This window comes from Bactrocera neohumeralis, chromosome 2 (assembly GCF_024586455.1).
Source record: "Bactrocera neohumeralis isolate Rockhampton chromosome 2, APGP_CSIRO_Bneo_wtdbg2-racon-allhic-juicebox.fasta_v2, whole genome shotgun sequence".
In the NCBI taxonomy this organism is placed as follows: Eukaryota; Metazoa; Arthropoda; class Insecta; order Diptera; family Tephritidae; genus Bactrocera; species Bactrocera neohumeralis.
Genome location: NC_065919.1, coordinates 6660674 through 6681502, shown reverse-complemented (window position 1 = coordinate 6681502; position 20829 = coordinate 6660674). Strand labels below are relative to the sequence as shown.

The window sequence follows — 20829 nt, the reverse complement described above, 5'->3', positions numbered from 1 at the left end:
TCTGGGTATTACAAACTTCGTGACAAACTTCATATACCCTGTTCAGGGTATAAAAAATCATCAAACTTACCTTCATGTGTTTACGCAGCGATGAGGGATGAGTATAAGATTTATCACAGCCATTGATGCGACAATTGTACGGTTTGTCCGATGTGTGCACATGCGAGTGCTTTTTCCGATCCGAAGAGTTGGCGAAGCGGCGATCACAGCCCTCGTGTTCGCACTTGAAGGGTTTTTCACCTGCAAGAAATTTGAAAAAATATTTTATGAGTCAAGGTGGAGGACACAATAATAAAATAAATAATTAAGAAAAATAACGGTAATCATATTTTTTTACTGAGATAAATTTTGCAAAAATTATAAGCAAAAAAATTGTATAAAAGAAATCAATCGCGCCAATTTTTATGTCTGCATCTTGCTGTATTGAACCCGCTGTGTGGTCGCTGCCAGCAAAGCTCAAGCTTTTTTTCGTATTAAAAACGGAATTTGTTTCTTTTACAAGTTGAAAATTTATGACCTCGTTTGTACACTAAACAGCCACAATTGGACTGATGAGTGTCATAAAATGCTGCCACACCGACACCCGCACCAACACCAACACCGGCAAAGTAAACCATAAAATAAAACTTGCCCATTTTGCATACATTTTTTATCGTCACTACTTTTTTATTATACACGAAATGGTCACGCTTTTGGCCAACAGCACATTGTTGGCTACAACAACGAATAGCTAGGGAGAGCGCTGCTACATATATTTGTTTACGTTTTTTATGTACTTCCAGCTTTGCATTTACTTTTGTGCGGATTTGCATGCGTTAAATTTTGTGTTAAGGTTGAAATAAAATAAAACCCCAAAAGAAAACAAATCGCGAACATAAAAACTGTATAAATCGAATTTATTTGTTTCGATCGCAATTCGCTTGTTTTTATTGGTATTCTTTGATTTTTATATGCCATTCCAATTGGGGTTTTTTGTTTTTTTTTGTTTGGTACTTTTGATTTGTTTTCTGCATGCGCTGTCTGGTGTTTCAACACTCGGTTTTTGCTACGGATTTTAGGAATTCCTGGTATTGGGATGTGTGTGCCTTTTTTAGGGAAATTATGATGCTGCTGTTGACTGCCACCAAGCAGCAGTGATAAATAATTTTTACTTTGCTGCCGCGCTGCTGGACGAACAGAATTTATGGCGGCGTAAGGTTTTTTCGACACAAAAAAATTTAAAAAAAATTCAATATTTCTGATTATTACTTTAAAGGGGAGAAAGACGCGGCATATGTTTGCAAATATGTGTGTGTTTAGATGAGCAATGCACATATGTATAATATGTTTGAAGGCAGTTTCGCGGGTCCGTGGGTTTCAAAACTGTTTAACAGCAAGTTATTTTTCATGAATCTGTTCATAAACAGGGAGTAAAAAGCGAATACGGCACAAAAAAAATTTTTTTTTGCGTTTGATAATCTGCATAAGGCATATCTAGCACTCTAAATTTTTTAAGAAGTTTTGAAATTTTTGATAATAAAGTTTTATTTTAAAAGTATTGTAGTGCTTTGACGCTAGATACCTGAAGAAGGGTTGCCCTTATTCAAAAAAAAAATGTCAGTGTTATGTGTAAATAATTGTAATTTCCGTAAGTCAGTTTTATATGTAAATAATTAAAATATTTTAGTAAAAAAAAACAAAAAATATAAATTATTTTTGTTTTTGTTGACAAAATAATCATCATTTACACTAATATTAATACAGGAATAAGTAATACACACTTATAACAGGCACACATAAGCACATATAGGAAGAGGAATACACAACAAAAACATTACAATAGCAACAAATATAAAAAAAAATGACATAATTTATGTTACGCTATAAAGCGTATACAATACACCCAACTGAATTTGGGGCAGGATCAAGAGCCAATAACAATGGAAAGTGAAAACAAACGAGGAGAAGCGACAAAAAACGATTGCATGCATGAAGAAGGTGTGCTTTATTGCAAGGCAGAACACCGAGTTGCTTGGGGGACAAAAATTACATAATAAGAATCTTTAATATATTTATATGTCTATACATATTTCCAAATTATTTTAGGGCTGCAAACAAACTGAAAGAAGGGGCATGACACAATGCGGCCAATAAATTATCGAAGACGAAAAATGTGAGACAATGGGCCTCACCTGCTTAACGAGGGAGCAACCAGCTACACACGCGGCTAAAGCCAACCAACACATATGTACTTAAATGCATAAATAAATACATACATGTTAAAGATAGTGACAGAAAAACGCGTAGTTGAAACCGAAAAAGGTTACAATTTTCCAGAATCAAAAAGAAAATGTGGAAAATATAAAAATTACACAAACACACACATACATACATAGCATACAGAAGATAGTGTGTGATTATTTTATAGCATTACGATTATTCTAAAGCTATCAAACAATTTCCTCGACGACAAGTGTAAAAAGGTCAGTGAGCAAACACAGCACACACAAATACACATACACCTAACAGATATTGTGCAATGAAAAGGTGAAGGTTCAATTTTTATTTGATCCAAATGGGCAGACACCATTGGCGCACACACAGATCGGGGGGGAGAAATTTACTGTGTGAAAATGTGTTATTTTATAGGTTATTAAAAGGCATAACAGAATTTTGTTAGCATAAAGGATAAGCTAGCGCACTTAGGGCTAAAAGTGTCGGCTTTTCGTTTTGTTTTCACTCTCGTAGGATTGCAGGTATTTGTACTCCTACATATTACTTGTAATTTATAAGTTAATAAAATTTAGGATTTATGATAACTGCTTTGTAATTATGTATACGTGGTTTCATAACACATATGCGGCAGTAAAATTAAACAACAACAAAAATTACGCTGCATTAAAATTTGGAATCTAGACAGAAATGGAGTTAATTTTTATAGCTCTGGGTTGTTTTAAATAACGAGCGCGGTAATATAATTTTGATAGCCTATTTTATATGATTTTTTAAGAGAAGAGAGGTAAATTGGGGAGTAAAATTGGTGACGATCACAAAACAAATTGAAAATGAGGAATAATTAAGTGATAAAAGACCTTTAAAACTTTGGTTTTATAATTTCGAAATTTTCTGAAGTTATAATTTTTAAATAAATTATTTGGAAAACGGATTTGCTGCTAAAAAAATGGTTACGGCTTTACGGAGTACGTTTCCTCCCGGTATGGAGTTCTCAGAGGTGGTGCTCTGCAATCATTTTTTGCAGATTACTAATTGCTCCAACAATTCAAGACAAAGAAGATTTTTTCTTCCACAATTTACTACAATTGTTGCCGGTCAACGGCTTTTTCTCTACAGCTCTGCTTCTTTCCTATGCAAATATACTCCAAACTTTCGCAACCTTGACCTTAATCGTAATTTGTAGCTCTTTAAGCTTTAATCGTTCAATTACCTATGAAGCCGTCAACGTTTTTAATTTTCTTTTATTGTCATATAATTTTTTATATGTGGTTCATAGCTATTATTAACGCAATAGTTTTCGTTTTTGAAAACATTTGTACGCTTTAAAGAAATTATCACTGCCTGCGGGCGGTTATTGTCCAGCTTTTTTACAATTGCATTATTGTATACATACACCCAATGCATATTGAGGATTAGCGTGACGAAGAAGGCCACGGTCAATGCTGACCGTCCGGCCAATGTGGCAGACAGTCCACGCAACCCATTTACCCAACCACCTCCGACGCCCCTACAACACTTTAGGCTATAACCGCTGGTCCTATACCTGTCTCGCTCGGTCATGCGCGTGTAGCTGCAGTGCCGATCAATACCATTTGACGACAATAATCGAAAAGTTTCACACTTCCAGCTTAACGAAATAAATATGACAAAAGCCACAATGGTTTGTTGGAATTTCTCGCTTGCTTATTGCTTGGTGTTATTGTTGTTGTTGTCACTACATGTGGTTACGCTTTGTTTGTATTTGTTGTTGTTGATTTTTTTTTCTCGTTTTGTCCACTGCTGTCACTTTTGTTTTGACTTTTAAACTCAGCAATATGCTGTGCCGTATGCCAGTGATTCCACGCGAAAAGCGCCAAGAGCGGCTTAGTAGCGGAGGCGGGTGGAGCACAACTCCTTCACAACTCCAAGTATTTCAGTTTGTTTTTTTTTTTTTCTGCTGCTATTTTGCTTCATTCACCACTTGCGGCTTTTGCTTTTGTCAACATATTCTCACTTGCATTTTTATGACGTCTGCCACTGGTATTATTGTAATTGTTGTTATTGTTGTAGCATGTAATTTAATACTAATTTATGCCTTTTTAAGTATGTTTAAGCGGATGAAAAGTTTTCGAACAAAAGTAAGCACAACAGTATGGTATATAACAGTAGTCATATACCAACATATGGTACATACATGTACATACATACATATGTACATACATACACATGTATGCTTAAATACATACATACATATGTACATACATACACATGTATGCTTAAATACATACATATGTACATATGGACTTAAGTTGTAATTATGTTGTGACTGGAAAATCATAAATGCCGAGGTAAACGGTAATTGAGCTGTTGCGATTATTAAGTTCATTTCTTTATATACACAATTTTTTTTATATTTACATATGTATGTATGTATATTATATGTAAATGTGAGAGAAATACATAAAATACCATTAATTAATTATATATGCATGTACATAAATATATTCATATGTATAATTTAAATATAGTTCACTGCGATTAGCAACCTTAATTAAATATTTCCGTTTCAAAATTATTAATTATTAATTTGGAAGACTAGCTTTTTGTTAAATTTTTATTATTATTATTTATTTTTTGCAAAAGTTTCCCATACAACTTTTTCTCACCATATGCTTCTTACATTTTACAGCTATACTACTTGTATGTATATAACATCCTTCAATTTGTTTGCATTTTATATTCATTTTAATTAGCCATTTCCCCACATTAACCCCACTTAAATGTAATATCCCAGCAGATTTGCTCAATTTTCATACACAATTTAACAATTTATAACAATTTAACGGCCATTTAACAGTCACCCACCTCTCTCCCTCACGCTTCACACCACAAGCACGTCTCATGTGCACACATGTGTTTGTTTGTTTGGTGTCGTGCATCGTTGTCAAATCACATTAACCGCTTGACAGGCCCATACATATGTTTACGAACATGCAGACATATATTTGATAGCACTCCCTCATCTATTGGCTGGCTACAGCGCTCTCACTCTGTGCTCTAAGCTTGCGTCAAATGACTTGTACTACATTTAAGAGCGCGTAACAAATTCATTTATTACGGTATTTAAGTGTAACCAAAATAAAACATTGACAAGAATATAAGGTACTAAATTTTTGCTATAGTAATCGTGAGCGTTGTTGTTATTATTATGCATTAAGCCATTATATATACATACATATGTACATATTTGACCCAAATTTAATGACATTTGGGATTATGAGGGTTGACTTGTTTTGGTTGTGTGTTTGTGGATATGTGTGCATTTGTATGTCAAATGTCAGTGTTGGTAAATCATTTGAGGAAATTTTCGGTGCGGCTTGCCCCATTGGAGTATGTATTTCATAAATTTGTTGTTATTGTTTCGCTTTGTTGTTTGTCTGGCTGATTATTTGTATGCACGACTACTTGGTATGCGGTGATTAGCATGTAAATGCATTAAGTTGGAAATGTGTTTATGCATTTTGTTAATATTGAAATGCTCAAAATCAAAGTATGCTATAAAAATATTGAATGCGTAATCTTTTGCATAAATTTTGTGTAGAAAAATGTTTATGCGAATATATTTAAAAAGCATTTGCTTTATAAACAATATGTAAATAGATTTTTGTATCAAAAACTCATTATTATTTTTGTTCAAAATTTTAAAATATATTACTAAACATTAGTAGCATGTTACTTAAACTAAAAAAATATTATTAAAGCTATAGATTATTTTCATAAAATAATATAATTTCTATTGGAGAATTATCTTTTTTAATATGAATTTATGGAAAAGGGCGGAATCATTACAGCAGGGGAGCACTGTGCTACCAAACACATTGTGTCATACCATATAGTGTTGAAAAGGTGCGATTTTAAGCTTCATTTAACCACAAAAATTAAATTCGGACAAGTTGAAAAAAAGTTACAGCTGTTCAAAAATGAGTGAAAATAATCAAGAAATTCGCTATATTTTGAAATTTTTGTAGAAAAAAAAGAAGAATGCCACGCAAGCCACCAATGAAATTTGAAAAATTTGAAGTTTACGGAGACGATGCTGTATCAGTTGTTCGCTCACTTCCGTTTCGAACCTTCGATTTAGACTGATGAAAGTTTTACACTGATGGAATAATGTCTCTGGCGGAAAAATGGAAAAAAATGGTCGACCAAAATGATACATATTTGTTTATTTATCTATTATTATAAATATAAAAACAATAAGTTGAACTTTGATTAAAAATACGAAAAGACTTTTTCGACAACCCAATATTATTTATTCTTCTTAAAAGTTTTTGCACATTTTTATCTTAAAATTGTAATCGAATTTGAGCTGTTATTATCTTCCTGGTTGTCAATTTGATAATTTAATCAAGTTTACCAATTGTTATTTGATAGGGTGAATACGTGACATACATACATACATATGTACTCACGTATAAGTTGGATAAAAATACCAATAACAGGATATATTTTGTATGAAATTCCATTAAAACGCATGCGTAGTAGAAAAAGTAATTTCACTGACAATTTTGCCATTTATAAAATGTCAATTTCAGACACATTACTTAGGTGCCTTTGTTGCACCAATTTGATATACATATACATATACTACCGAGAATATATGTATGTATGTATGTATAACAGCAAACATCTTACCTACAAAGTTTTGCAAGAGACTTACATACAAACATTTCCATATATTACATGACTTATTAATAATATGCGGTTTGTAAATTACTGCATGAAAATAAGCCAAAAACATTTTTTTTCTTTTCAACCAGACAATATTTAAATATTTGTTTGTAAAAATTTTTGTACAATATAATTTTCTGTTTATTGCGCATTCCAGCTTAAAACGGCGCTTAAAGTCAAAAGTAGTGGCGGGTGTAGAAAACACACGCTTATTATGGCTCAAACGATGCACAAGAAACTTAAATAGCAAGTAGTAAAAGGAAAAGGCAGAAGTTAAAAGCCAAATTTCATTTTAGGCCCCCAAATCGACAATCTTATTTGAATATTTCAATAAAACAAATCCCACAGCTAAGAAAAGAGCGGTAGAATGCAGCAAAGGAAGCGCAGAAGAACGTTATAATGTGGAAAGGCGAAATGGCGACGGCAAATGAGCGTAAAGATTTCAATGTGTGGCAGCACGAACGCCATTGTTGGCAATATGCCCCCAAAAAGGTCGCATACCTATTTAAATATAGGTATGTATGTATATACATATGTATATAAATAGATATTTGTTTGTAAATATAATAACTTTATATATTTTATACGTTTATGTGCGTAAATTCACGTTGCTGCCAAGCGCAGGCGACAAAATAAAGAAATATTCAATATTGCGTGTCCATGTCGCTCACATACCCCACCACCTTCGCTGCTGCTGCCGACAGACGCAAACGTAGTCGCCACGTTTTTGTCGCATTGGAAGTCGGCCAGGCCAGCCTATTTTGCGGCTGTTGTGTAACTAGGCAAACAAAATGCCGCTCATTCCAAGTCACTGCGCCGCAAAGGTGGCAAGTCACAGGAGTACATAGAACATACTTTATATTGTTATTTTTTTACCACTTTTTTTTAATAAAATTTTATGCTTAGCAATTATTATTTAAAAGCAACTTTATTAAAAAAATATTTTTTACTACACCTACAAAGCATTTGGCAACTCTGTTCGGCTTATGTATGTATATGCAGGCGACGTTGTGTTGGTGCTGCGAGCTTTAACGCACAAGCGCCATTATGCTAAATGCGAAATAATAATGTTGGACGCGTGTTGAATGAGGGAGTGTAGGGTGCGTTTGTTTGGATGGTAGCTTTGCTTCGTGCTTGCGGAGCATTGGCTTTGGGTGGCGGGTGGCTATATTTTGGGTGGTTAAAATTTCATTTCGTTGCTTATGCTTAAACAGTTTACGGAATGGAATGAGCTGACATGCAGGGGCGTATACAGCACAGGCAAACACACACATAAACACGAGGAACGCAAGGCATACATACGAGTTTGATATTGTCCCCCCACTCTGCCACAATATTTACGCCAATACGCCTGTCACTTACAGATTTCGAATATGTACCTGTGTATATGTGTACATATAGTATGTATATGTATGTAACAAAGTGCTTTTGTAGAAAATGAACGTTCCAGCCGACAATTTGTGCGTGCATGTGTGCGTGTGCAGTGTGCTTTGTCTGCCACACAGGAGCAATATGCTTTTTTCATGTTGTTGTACAACAATAGCAGGCAACTTGCCTAGCGCCAGAGATGTTATTTTGGTTTTTCACATGTTTTACTCGCTTTGTGTTTGTTTGTTTATTGCCTGTTGTAGCGGTGGTAGCAAACAACAAAAAAAGCTGGGGTAATGATGTTGTTGATGTTTATGCTGAGATTGACTTTGTTTTGATAATCGTTTATAGGCTTTCGCAAAAACACATTGACGCATATTAAAGTGATTTCCCGTAAATTTATTAAGTTAAGAAATGGTTGATTAAAGAAAACGGAGTGTTGCGCTTACAAACATACTCGGTATGTAAATATGTAGGGAAATATAATAAAGATGTGAGGGAATAGCTATGGAAATATATTTGAGAATTTTTGTGGATACATGCGTATCATCAAATGTAGGTGTAAAAATGTCAAATATTTCAATATATTTTGAATATGTGTAAAAAAAACGCAAGACAGACAATGAATATTACGAAAATAGTATTGTATAAAAATGGGGAGGATTTGAGTTTTACTTATTTTTATTAAAACTTGTATGAACTTCGATAAAACTGGGAAGATTTCAAGTGCTAAACAAGTTTTATATAAACTAGTATGAATTCCGAATCCAAACCAGCAATAAAATATATGAATAAAAATACTGAATACTACCTACTATATAAAACAATCAAAATTTGTTGAAAGCAATAGATAATAAAATCAAAAGTGATAATAAAATCAGAAACGTCGATTTGCCGCTTCAGCACATCAAAAAAGACATAATTAAATTTCAATAATTCCACACCCACGCTATTACGCAATCAAAGTTCAACTACCTTCGATAACCGCAAAAACATTTTCACCTACATATGTATATACATATGTATGTATGTACATATGTATATGCTTATAAAAATTGCAACTCTGCCCTTTGCAATTAAACATCGCTTTAATTAAGCGAAATCGTTTATTGGCGACGCCAAAATGCTTCGATATGAAATCAATGCATGATAAATAACAAACGCTACATTTAACTGCACTAACAACCATGACAAAATATAACAACAACAAAAAATGCAAACGCACGCACATGCTGTATGGGTACACACATACAAACATATGTACATATGCGCACATGTAAATGCAATCAGCAGTGAACAGGGGGCGTGACCGTAGCTGCCAGTTCGTGACATATCACAAAAACAACAAAAAAACGTTTAAGCGTAAAAAAGCTCCATAAAATGACAACGCTGATTAATTAACACGCAAACGCTTACCAGCCAAACACTGATGTTGGTGACTCAGCGAAAGAAATATGGAAAAAAATGAATTGAAATGAAACCAGAAATTGAGCAGTTAAATAAGGAAATGTTTAAAAATAAATTATAAAGGTGCATACGCATTTGCAAAATGAATTGATCGAGTGTCGGCGTTGCTGCTGGCCGAGACGCTGTTATGCACAGCCACAAAAACGTATTGGCAAGTCGGCCGTACATGCTGAAGCCACCACAAACGGCAGACTATGGTGAATGGTTGTTTCACGCGAAATGTGGCAGAGATTAATGGCGTCGCGGGCAGAAGGCAAAGTGCAGAAGATATAATTTAAATTAGTGTTAAATGTTGTAGAGATTGGTAACGATTTTTCGTAGAAAAAAATTTACTTTAATTTTATAAATAGAGAAAAATTAAAAAAAAAGTTTTCTTATTCGTAATTAAGGAATTAGAAAAAATAATAGTTAATTACCACAAAAGGCAATTTTAATTTTTTGTAGCTCATGCTAAGTTTAATATTAGAAATTGGCGAATTTAGCAAATTTAAATCCAATTGTTGTCAAACTTTTTTCTAAAGTAAATATATTTTATAAAATTAAATTATTTCCATATTTTTATGTAAAAATAGTTATAATATTTATACATTAGGGTGGGTCACAAGTAAAGAATATTTTTTCCCTACGTAAAAAGATATTTTATGATTTCGAGATATTATTTTGGGAAAAAATTGAAATAATTGTAAAATTATCTTTTACGATCTAAAGTTGAATAACTTTTGAACGAGTCGACGGAGGAAAACATTGTATTCGACCTGATTTGTATATCATAGATCTATTAATATTACAAGAAAGAGTTTCTATTTTCACAATAAATAATTTAAGAAAATATGCTTGTGATATTTATATAAGAAATTAAAAATCACAATGTGCTATATTTTAATAATTAATAACAAAAATGTTTCTCATAATTTCTGACGATATTTATAAGATACCTTAGTATAAAAAAAAAACTTTTAAAATAAAAATTAAAAAAATTAAAAGTTTTTTTTTCTATCCTTGGATATCTTATAAGTATCCTCAGTAATGTTGAAAAAAATGCATACTATTAATTTGTTTATTTAAAATTTTCTTAACCATCTTAATTTTAATACACACCTATAAATTTTTTGATACGCACTATCGTTTTCTTCCAGCTGGCAAGCGCCAAACAAAACAACAACAATAATAATATCAAGTGTAATTAGAAAATAATCACCAATATGAAAGAAAAATGTCTAAAAAAAATAAAATGCCCAACAAGCATAGAGGCTCAGCCCTAGAATCATTTATTTGGGCAGCAATCTTTTTTGGTCCTTTATAAATTTCTTTTCAACTGTAGCTGACAGTTTTGTCGCTTGCGCTAAGCCGGAAAAGCCAAACCCTAAATGGCAAAACATATGGTTAGAGCGGTAGAAAAGCAAACAGATTTCGATATTTGCTGAAGTAAAAAAAAAATAATTTCTGCCGCGGCATTTGTCTATGAACATTTTGAGAGCTTAGGTATATGCATATTCCATCACAAAAAATATCAAGTTAAGCTAACTGGGATTTCTAATTAAATTGGAACTTTAATATTTTTTGATAGACAACACGGTTGTATTCAATCCGAAATATGTTTATATATTATATGTAAATGTGCCTGAAATATTGCAAAAAAAATTTTTTTATACATATATTTTTAAAAATTTCCCAACTTGTTTAGTAATTTTATATAAACAAAAAATTTCATTATAACAAAATCAAAAAGGATTTTAAATTTATCAAAATATATTGTGATTTCCAAATGAAAAGAGGAACTCAAACAGCATCCGGTTGCACCAGCAATTAAATTCCAAATACATAATTTTATATAACATCTTATGTGTGTGTGTGTTTCGACACATATGTATTTGTATGTGTACCAACATCCCTGCACAATCCATGCAATTTTTAACAAGCCAGATTGATTTTATTTTGCAACCATTCGATATTTAATGCTCATATCAACATTACAGTACCAACAAACAGTATTCTAATAATCATATCATATGCTTCATATACATATGTATGTATGTATATGCATATTTATGTGTCAACTTTAAGCTGACAACTGAAGTTATTATCATTTGCGACAATTATCATTACTGAGATTGCAGCTAAGTACAATATCATACACGGACATAGATAGCGTTGCCGTTTCGTATGAATTACAATGCCAATGTCATCTTCAACTACTATTTTAAACTTCATTATTATGCTGCGACGTCTGCACCCTCCCGGCTTTGCCGCTGTCATAAACATAAGCACATAAACTCGCACTCACCGTCTCTAATCCAGCCGTTGTCTCTTTGCCATTTCAGCTACTATCATTTTTCAACATTCTCATCCTTATTGTCATCAGCCTCATAATCACCATTCATCCGCAACGTTGCGCAACATTCAAATAAACAGTGGATAGGGATGAATTTCCTACCTTATTGCCATATATTCGCAACACACAAACACACATACATTTGTGTACAAGTACCAAAAATTGCCGCTTCAGCGCAACCCCTCCCAAATGGTATATAAATATATTTTATTATGAATTTGTTTGTCGTTGTTGGGAAACCGTTAAGGGGCAGCGAGATTTATGATTTTTGCATTTAACGTTTTGGTGTTGAAAACGCTCCGACTATCTGTCTCTGCTCGCCGGCATTTATGATATACATACATAGGTGCAAATGTGTTTGTGTGCGTACACTGCGCTACCTACTTTAGCGCGCTTATTCTCATCCTACCCATTTTCGCATTGACATTTGGTATTTTGTTTGCACACGAATTGTCAAGTGATACGTTAATAATTGACACTGGGGTCAGTTTCCACCGCTCACACACACACCGCTCGTATATACAAACAAACAAACAAATAAATATGTAAACCCTCCGCAGCGCGCCACTCTACTCGGCTCTGCTCTGCTTTGCTCTGCTATTTTCAATACTTATTTTCCATCATTTATGCATTCTTCATTCGTTCATAATTTTCTATGCGGTTTTCCGTACGTTTTCGACTCAATGAACTGAGATTTTCGAATGCTGCGTTTGTGCATGTGTGCGTTCGTGTGAGTTTGTCTATTGTTTGGCCCACCGCTTACGATTACTGAATTGGGTTGAGGCTTGGTTTTGGGTTGATTTACTTTTGACGGCAATTTGGCTACACTTTGAATATCAACAATGTAGCTACTCGCATATACATATTTATGTATGCATGTGTGTATATACTTCAGCTGGTACTTAGAGTGCGTTCAAAAAGCTAGGTTAGGGCGGAGTGCGCGTGGATTTTACAAAACTTTCAAATGAAAAAACATTCAAATTTTACACTCGAATAATTTCATACTGTAGTGCGAATGATTAATGAAGATATTTTTCACAATTATTATACTTATGTTGCAAGGAGGGTGGCACAGTTAAATGTGTTTGATGCGTAGCGTGAATAACTATTAGCTGGAAAATTGATGCATATTGATTTTATATTTGACTATAATTCAAATTATAATATTATGAAATAATTATGTGTAATAACTGAACCAAATTGTTGTAGGATACATTAGAATTGTATTGTGAAAAATTGGCTCCATAAATAATTTGTTGATTTAAGGGTAAAGGCGTGATTATAGACACTAAATTTTAACTTAAAGTAAATCTAAATCCAAAACAAAACAAAAAATTTCGAAACGATTTTTTAATATTAAAATTTTCAAATTTATCTCGAAATTAATATTAAATTTTTTAAAATTAATAAAAACTTACAGATATTTGAAAAATGTTCCATTATCTTTATAAAAAGTTATAGCACTTAAAATATTAAATAAAATAAATATAATGAAAATCAGAGATATATTTTATTATACATATGTATATAGTATATCTAATAATGTAATATCTGACATTTAAAAAATTTTAATTTTCAAAATTTATATTTTTTTCAGATAGTACATACATACATATGTATGTATCTACATATTGTCATCTAAAATGCAAAATAACGTAACTCACTTTTCATAAGTTTTCAGGCGCGGAAAAACGATATTATAGAAAAAACTTATATTAACAGAAAATTTGAGTTTTGGTTATAAATGGTTATATATTGGTTATATGTAACATGTTGTAGTGAATCGTAAGCAATAAAAACTCAATTTTTTTGATGATGCGTTGTTTTGAATTTTAGGTGACCATATGTAAATACATATGTACATACATATGTACATACAAATATACGAAGTTTGAGATATATGTTTTAGTATCGATATATTTCAATTATACTGTTTTCGGTTGACTAAATTGTTTTCTCTAGATACCATTTGAGAAAAGAACGATCCGGCCGTCCTTGCTTTAGTAAAAATAATAATATGAAATATTTTTGTCAAATACATTTATGTCTGATTATTTATATGACGATATAAAATAATTCAGTCCAAACTTAAATACATATACATAATTCCATAAGTATAGTGAAGTAATCATAGCCAGACATGGAAATTCTGCTATACATTCAGTCTCTCCACACTCCAACTCGTCTATCCCACGTGTACACATATCTGTTATGGGGCACCTGCTCCGTGTTCATCCATAAATGCCAGTTTCCAACAAAACTAATTGTCTTAGTTGGGCAATAAAATGACGAAAAATAAGAAAATAAATAAATATAACCGAGTCATAACCACAACTAACCAAGTATGGCGATGACTATGGAGTTACTACATATAACTACTTCTGGTGGAGTGCCAGTTTGCCGCACACGTCTGTCATATTCATCATTAATAATAAATATTAAATTAATAAAATTACTACAACAACAAAATTACAAAAGTAAACGACAGAGCTTATCTGCGAAGCAGACGAGAGTGTAAGCAGTGCTGACTAGGAGACAACGCGAAAAACGTTGGAAAAAAGTGAAAAAATACACTAAAATACAGTAGAAGCGGGTGTATCATAGTAGTTATGTTTGTGTGTGCGTGTTTGTCAGTGCAGTCGTTCGTAGTTTGTGCAGAACTCGATTGCTGAGGCAAAGCGATGGAATTGCACAGTTCAGGCCAGTGACTGCCGGCTTCTTCCAGTCAACAGGCTGAGCATGACGGTGAAGATAGTGCCGTTGACGGCATAGCCAACTTCGTGGCAAAGATGATGATTGTTGTTGTTGTTCTTGTTGTTTTTGTTGTTGTTGCTAAAACGTTGATAGACCATTTATGCAACATTTCATGGAATGGCAAAACAACGCCAGTTAAGTAAGTGTTTGTATATGTGCCTACACATGTTTGCATACAAATTGTGTTGCAGCGAAAAGATGACTATAGCAACAACAACTGCACGTCTGCAATTGAAAGTGACTAGCAACGTGCAGCGACAGCGAAATGGAGTAATTGCATAGAATGCACGCTCTTCCACACAAAACGCCTGCTTATGCACATAAACATGCGTTTGTATGTATGTATGTACATATGTATATATAAATAGAAATATGTATATGTATATAGCAGAGAAAGCATAACGCAGCGGCCAAGCGACAGACAATGAGACAGTGCCAGCGCAAGACAAAGCAAGTGTAGTGCGAATGTTGAAAACAAGAAAGTCTTCATAGCACCCGCCTGAGCACCGCCCCCTTCAAGTTGCTCAGTCAGCCACTCATGCGAGGCGTATGTGTTGCACAAATTTCCACATAATCTTGCATTCAATGCGCTTGTGTGGCTTTTGTTAGCTTCGTTGATTGCTTCGTTGCTCTGTCTGCGCTATGTGCTTATGCATATACATACATATGTATACATGCGCGTGTGTATGAATTACAGATGTTCTTGACAGCCAACAGCGGAGTGCATAGTAAAATCGTAGTCACTACAAATAACTACTTACAATCATTGTGTAGCTCTGTAGCTCTGTAGCTCTGTAGCTCTGCGCTCGTATGCCAAACTTCCTTGTGTTTTAGTTAACGCTCTTCGGCCGAGACATTCATGGCTGTGTACGTGTGTGCCTGTGCTTGTAAATGCAGCTTTTATGCGTTTGCTAATATGTAGATTACCCACTTATACATTATTTTAACCATTTGTATTGCTTTGCAAATATGAATGGCGGAAAGCAGGTGAATTCGTTTGCCATATAATTTAGCTTTTTAACGCACAAGTGTCTAGCAGAAATATATTTTTTTTGCTTTTCTCTATAACAATGGGTGTTTAAGGTGCAGTTGAAGAACATTTCTGCACTTATCATTTTAATGGTTATTTAAATTAATTTTCTTTGCCTGTGAATTCGTTGTGGAAATGCGCGTTTCTATGTTCGAGTGGTATAATTAATTTTTTTGCATAATAAATATATATTTTTTATGTACATATGTGAGTATTCTATTAGTGAAATTCTCTGCCAATTCATTTTTTATGTGTAAAACTATTATTTTATTTACATATATTATTTAATAATGTTATAAGTTAAATAAAAAGTGTGCATAAAATAAACTGTTTTTGAAAGCGATTTTCATCTACAAAGAAAATAATTATAAAAATAATAGGAAATGGAAATAAATAAAATAATAGCAAATAATATGAAATTTGAACAAATTTGAGATATTTCTCTAAATTAGATCTAGACTGTTTATTTATAATATTATATTTTTTTATAGTAAGAAACCGCCCATTTGGGGTTGTAAATGCGTAATATACTACTGTGATCAAATTGAAAGGTGAATTTTGTCCATTTCATCTCCTTCAAAGTAATCACCTACCGCTGCAACGAATTTTTCTGTCATCATAGCACTTCAGACATAGTAAAAATCGAAGAATTCACTTTTAGAGCCTCACAAAACGACGCGTATGTCAAATACTAATGAATATTTTGACGTGAAATTTATCATAGATGTCACTAACAGTACTACCAACTTACAGAAAAAATTTACCAATTCGAAAAGCACGCGTAGTATAAATTAATATTCACCTTTCCATTTGATCACAGTAGTACTTATGTATGTACATACGTCCACTGGGGAACAGAACATCGAACAATAATAGTAACCGGAACGTACCCGAATTTTTATCCGCCCAAGGACTGTCAACTCGATATCATTCTTCGAAATCCCTTCAGGAAGGTTTTCTGACGCTACAACAACAATAACAACAACATCTATGAAAACAATAGAATTTTTACGACAGTGCGAATATTTTAAAAATTTCGACAGCGCACTCACGACTCGAAGAGTTGCGTAGCATCTCATCTTTGATGTTGATCTATTTAATAAAACCAAATATGTTGATTTCGTTTTCGTAAAACAGGGAAGACTATAAGTCCAATAAAAAAGAGTGGTAGTTTACACCAAGTTTCGTGCAAGAAAAACATATTTCGTACAAGATAAAAATAAAAAACAAAAAATTGGTAATTTAAATTTTTCACATAAGGGGTTTGAGGTTATGTGAATTTATAGATCTTTTCGTTATCTACAACGTTGCTATATATTTTTTTTCTATGCGTCTCGTAGTTTAGCCGGAAATAAAGATAAACTATTATAAACCCTCAAAAGTTCAACCACGCTCCTCATCAACCTCGTCCGTAAATTATTTTACCTCTAATGTCTGCCAATTTATCTTTCGATGGTTATAGGCCGACAATTTCTTTCTTTTTATATCATTTTCAAAGGCTTTTGCACTAGCCTAAAGTATTTTTGCTAAATATGTTTTTTTTTATTATTTTGAACATCAGCTTGGATCTGCAGAAATCTGGAACAGAGTCTTTTAGCCAACCTGCATGGCACTGCAAACAAATTTCAAGTATTGGTTCAGTGTTTCTCCAAATCTCTACAACTATTCCACGAAACCAACTACTGTATAAAAATAATATATTTTTTTTAATACGACTGAAAAACTAAGAAAATGAAATACAAATGATCACCGGTTATTGACTTTGCTGATATTGATGGAGCCATATTTGAAGTTTCAAAATTATTCCAAAGCTATAAATACATATCTATTTGTCAACTTTTTTCGTAGTAACTAATAGATATTGGTGTACACAAAACAAATGAGCAAATTATGCAAATAAGTTAACAAGCAAAAATAAATTAATTGCATATCAAATGACAAACGAAAAAATAGAAATCAAATTGTACTCATTATATGGTATTATGCAGATATAGAAAATCAAGATCTATGTGTTTTAGATATAACAATGAAGAATCGCTAATCTTGACTTATGAGATCGCAAAGAGCAGACAGTATACACACACAGTCATGTGTATGTCATATTATATGTGTATGAGTTTATGCATCCCAGTCAGCATAAATCTGAGTTCAATAAAGGCAAATGTGCAAATATCAGCTACTCGCATGAATGAAGTGTTTGCAAAGAAAGCAGGAAGTGTTGAGTATGTGGGTTGCTGAAAACCAGAACCGAAGACCGAACAAAGATGCGCTACAAGCTAATTTTCGCTTTGATCACCGCACCATGCACTCCAATAAGCACTTTCGCACTCTTCATGCCATTCCACAAAGGGATGTGACGCAATCCGAGTACCCAGTGTTTGGCTGAAGGACTGTTGCAACAATATGCAACATAAAGCCATATAAAAAGTATTTGAATTAGAATTGAAAACACGCAAACAACAAAGCAGAAAAGTAAAGTATGAAATGAAAATTGGTAAAGAAGAATCTGCAAAGAAAGCAGGTAGTGACAGTGTAGATGTCTTGAGCGACCTATCAAGGATAACGGCTAATTGTTGAAAAATTGAAAAACCAAATAGAAAGATAGAGTGTAAAAAAAAAAATTGTATGCAAGAGAAAAAAATGGACGCTAAGCATGTGCTCGGCTGTCGGCAAACGTGTTGTATGAGGGGATTCGGCGCAGATGATCTTCTAAAACCACATTAAACAGGATCATGTGCGCAATGCCAAAACAGTTATAAGTATATGGTATATGTACATATATATGCATGTTTGTATTTTCATTGAATATAGAGCAGTTGTGGAGAGGGCTTAAGGCGTTAAGTAGGTAATGCTTCCGACAGGCAAACAAAAATATACAAACACCAATAAGCATACACATACACAAGCATAGGTGTATGTATGTTTGTGTTGCGAAAAGGTTCGCTGATAAAATAGGAAAAAATGTGGAGTAATTTCCAAGGCCTAGCACCTCATTCACTCAAATATTGTCATTAATTCTGCGAAATACACTGATACTTAAATAAAAAAAAGTAATAATACTTTTCACTTTTGCAACAACAGCGGCTTAATGTCACAACGCATTTGCGGAAATCCTCAAATGAAAGGTACATATGTATGTGTCTGCATGTACGGGCATTCTTATTGAGCATCCGAAGAATGTCAACACCGCCTTCTCTAATAGCTTACCATTTCAATATAGCTGCGCCTGACTCTCAACGGCTATTTAAATGCTATAAGAAATACATCTATACATACATACACACATACACTATGTATGGAGTAAGACCGGTAAGAAGACGCAGAAGAAGACGCTCGAGATCGGTTTCATTTGTGATACCGCAACGCTTATCTGCCAAAGGTGTTGGCTCAACAACACTCATTGTCGCAGGCGCGCACAAGCAAAGCAATTGCCAGGAGGATCGGCGCATCTGAGGCGAACTGACAGTCAGCCAGCCTGCAATTTAGGCTCTTAAGATTTTAATCTCCAACAATATCGGAAAAAGGTGCTACACACACACACACGCACGCACATATGACAACTTCAGGTCAATGTTTCGTCCAACAGATCTGGGAGCATTGGCAGCAGTTTGTTTGTTGTTTGCATGTATTTTGTTTCGTCAAGTAGAAAAGTTTTTGAAAAATTAAAATGTCATCAAGATTGTCATCGACCGCGCTGAAATAGACAACCGCAGACAGAGGGACGCTATCAGCGCAGGATACGCGAGCGCGTGGAAAAGGAATTTCGTTTTCAACTTGCTGCCAGTTAATGGCCAATAGCTTGTTTACATATGTACATATATACGGGCTGTTGACTGTGTTTATAGTTGTCAACTTTAACAAGATTTCCATGTTGATAAGCATCTTGTTATGTGTTATCTCCGCTTGCCGGCTAATTGTGAGTTTTGATCGTTTGCTGCAGCTCATCTTGCGGCATTTGAAGGTGTGGTAACTGGTTATGTATGCGGCTTTGGTGTGATAATATAGCTTCTTTTTTATTGCATGTTTTGTGCTTGTTTTCTGGACATTAAACTGTGTAATTAGCTTTGTATTGATAACATTACTGTGAAGATTGATGTTGATGCAACAAGTTGCTGGAGTAGTTTGCGGAAGCAAGTAACATTAATAACAGACAGATATTTGTGGCAGAAATTACATTGTTTAACGTTTGAAACGGTATTGGACCAAACCAACTTTTGTTCGGGAGATTCAAAATTCAAATTCAAAAATTTTGAAATTGATTTTTCAATTTTGAATTTTGAAATTAATTCTCTGTATATGAGTTTCTAACAAAGTAACAGTAAGGACACCGTCCACATTTTCCCCACTTTTCAACTTTTCAACATTTCACATTTTTCAGAAAAAAAAAATTGAATTTTCAGTAATTAACTTTTAAAATCACTAAAAGGTTAATTTTTTAAAGCATCAAATTTTAAAGCTTTCAGAAAAAAGTTTGTTTCAAGACTCCAAAATGAATGGTACATATAACGAATATAGAACGCTTGAACTTTGAGCTTTCCAAAGCTACCCAATCTCTCAGTTATGCTAGTCGTCCGTTCTTTCAACCAGCTTTTAGTGTTATGGTCTTTTATATTTAAAATAATGTCTACTTAGTTCAACTAAAATCAGCTAATCAAACTTTTCTTTTCACTCACCTCACCGTTCCCCATTTAAAGCTCTATTTTTTCTAAAAATATCCAAGTTCACTCTAATATATAATCTAGAAATGGACAAAGAATCAGATATACATATATAAATTAATTGCAAATAACTACCCAAACAGTAGTTGCCTAGCTAAATTTCACTGCGAGGTTCATCAAACACGCTACAGGCAGCACGCAATACATACATACACAAATATGGCATATTCTTGGCCATTCAAATATAACTGGGTGATTGTCACATGTACATACATACAGCTGTTGAAATTCAATAT

General features: G+C 33.5%; 1 protein-coding gene across 1 annotated transcript in view; it reads right to left on the bottom strand.

Annotated features, from left to right (window-relative positions):
• LOC126761143 (pair-rule protein odd-paired) overlaps positions 1-20829 on the bottom strand; it is a 46773-nt gene that overhangs the window by 3669 nt on the left and 22275 nt on the right. Inside the window, exon 2 of the mRNA XM_050477099.1 lies at positions 71-240. Within this exon, the coding sequence (XP_050333056.1) occupies positions 71-240 (170 nt within the window). The remainder of the gene's footprint in view (positions 1-70; positions 241-20829) is intronic.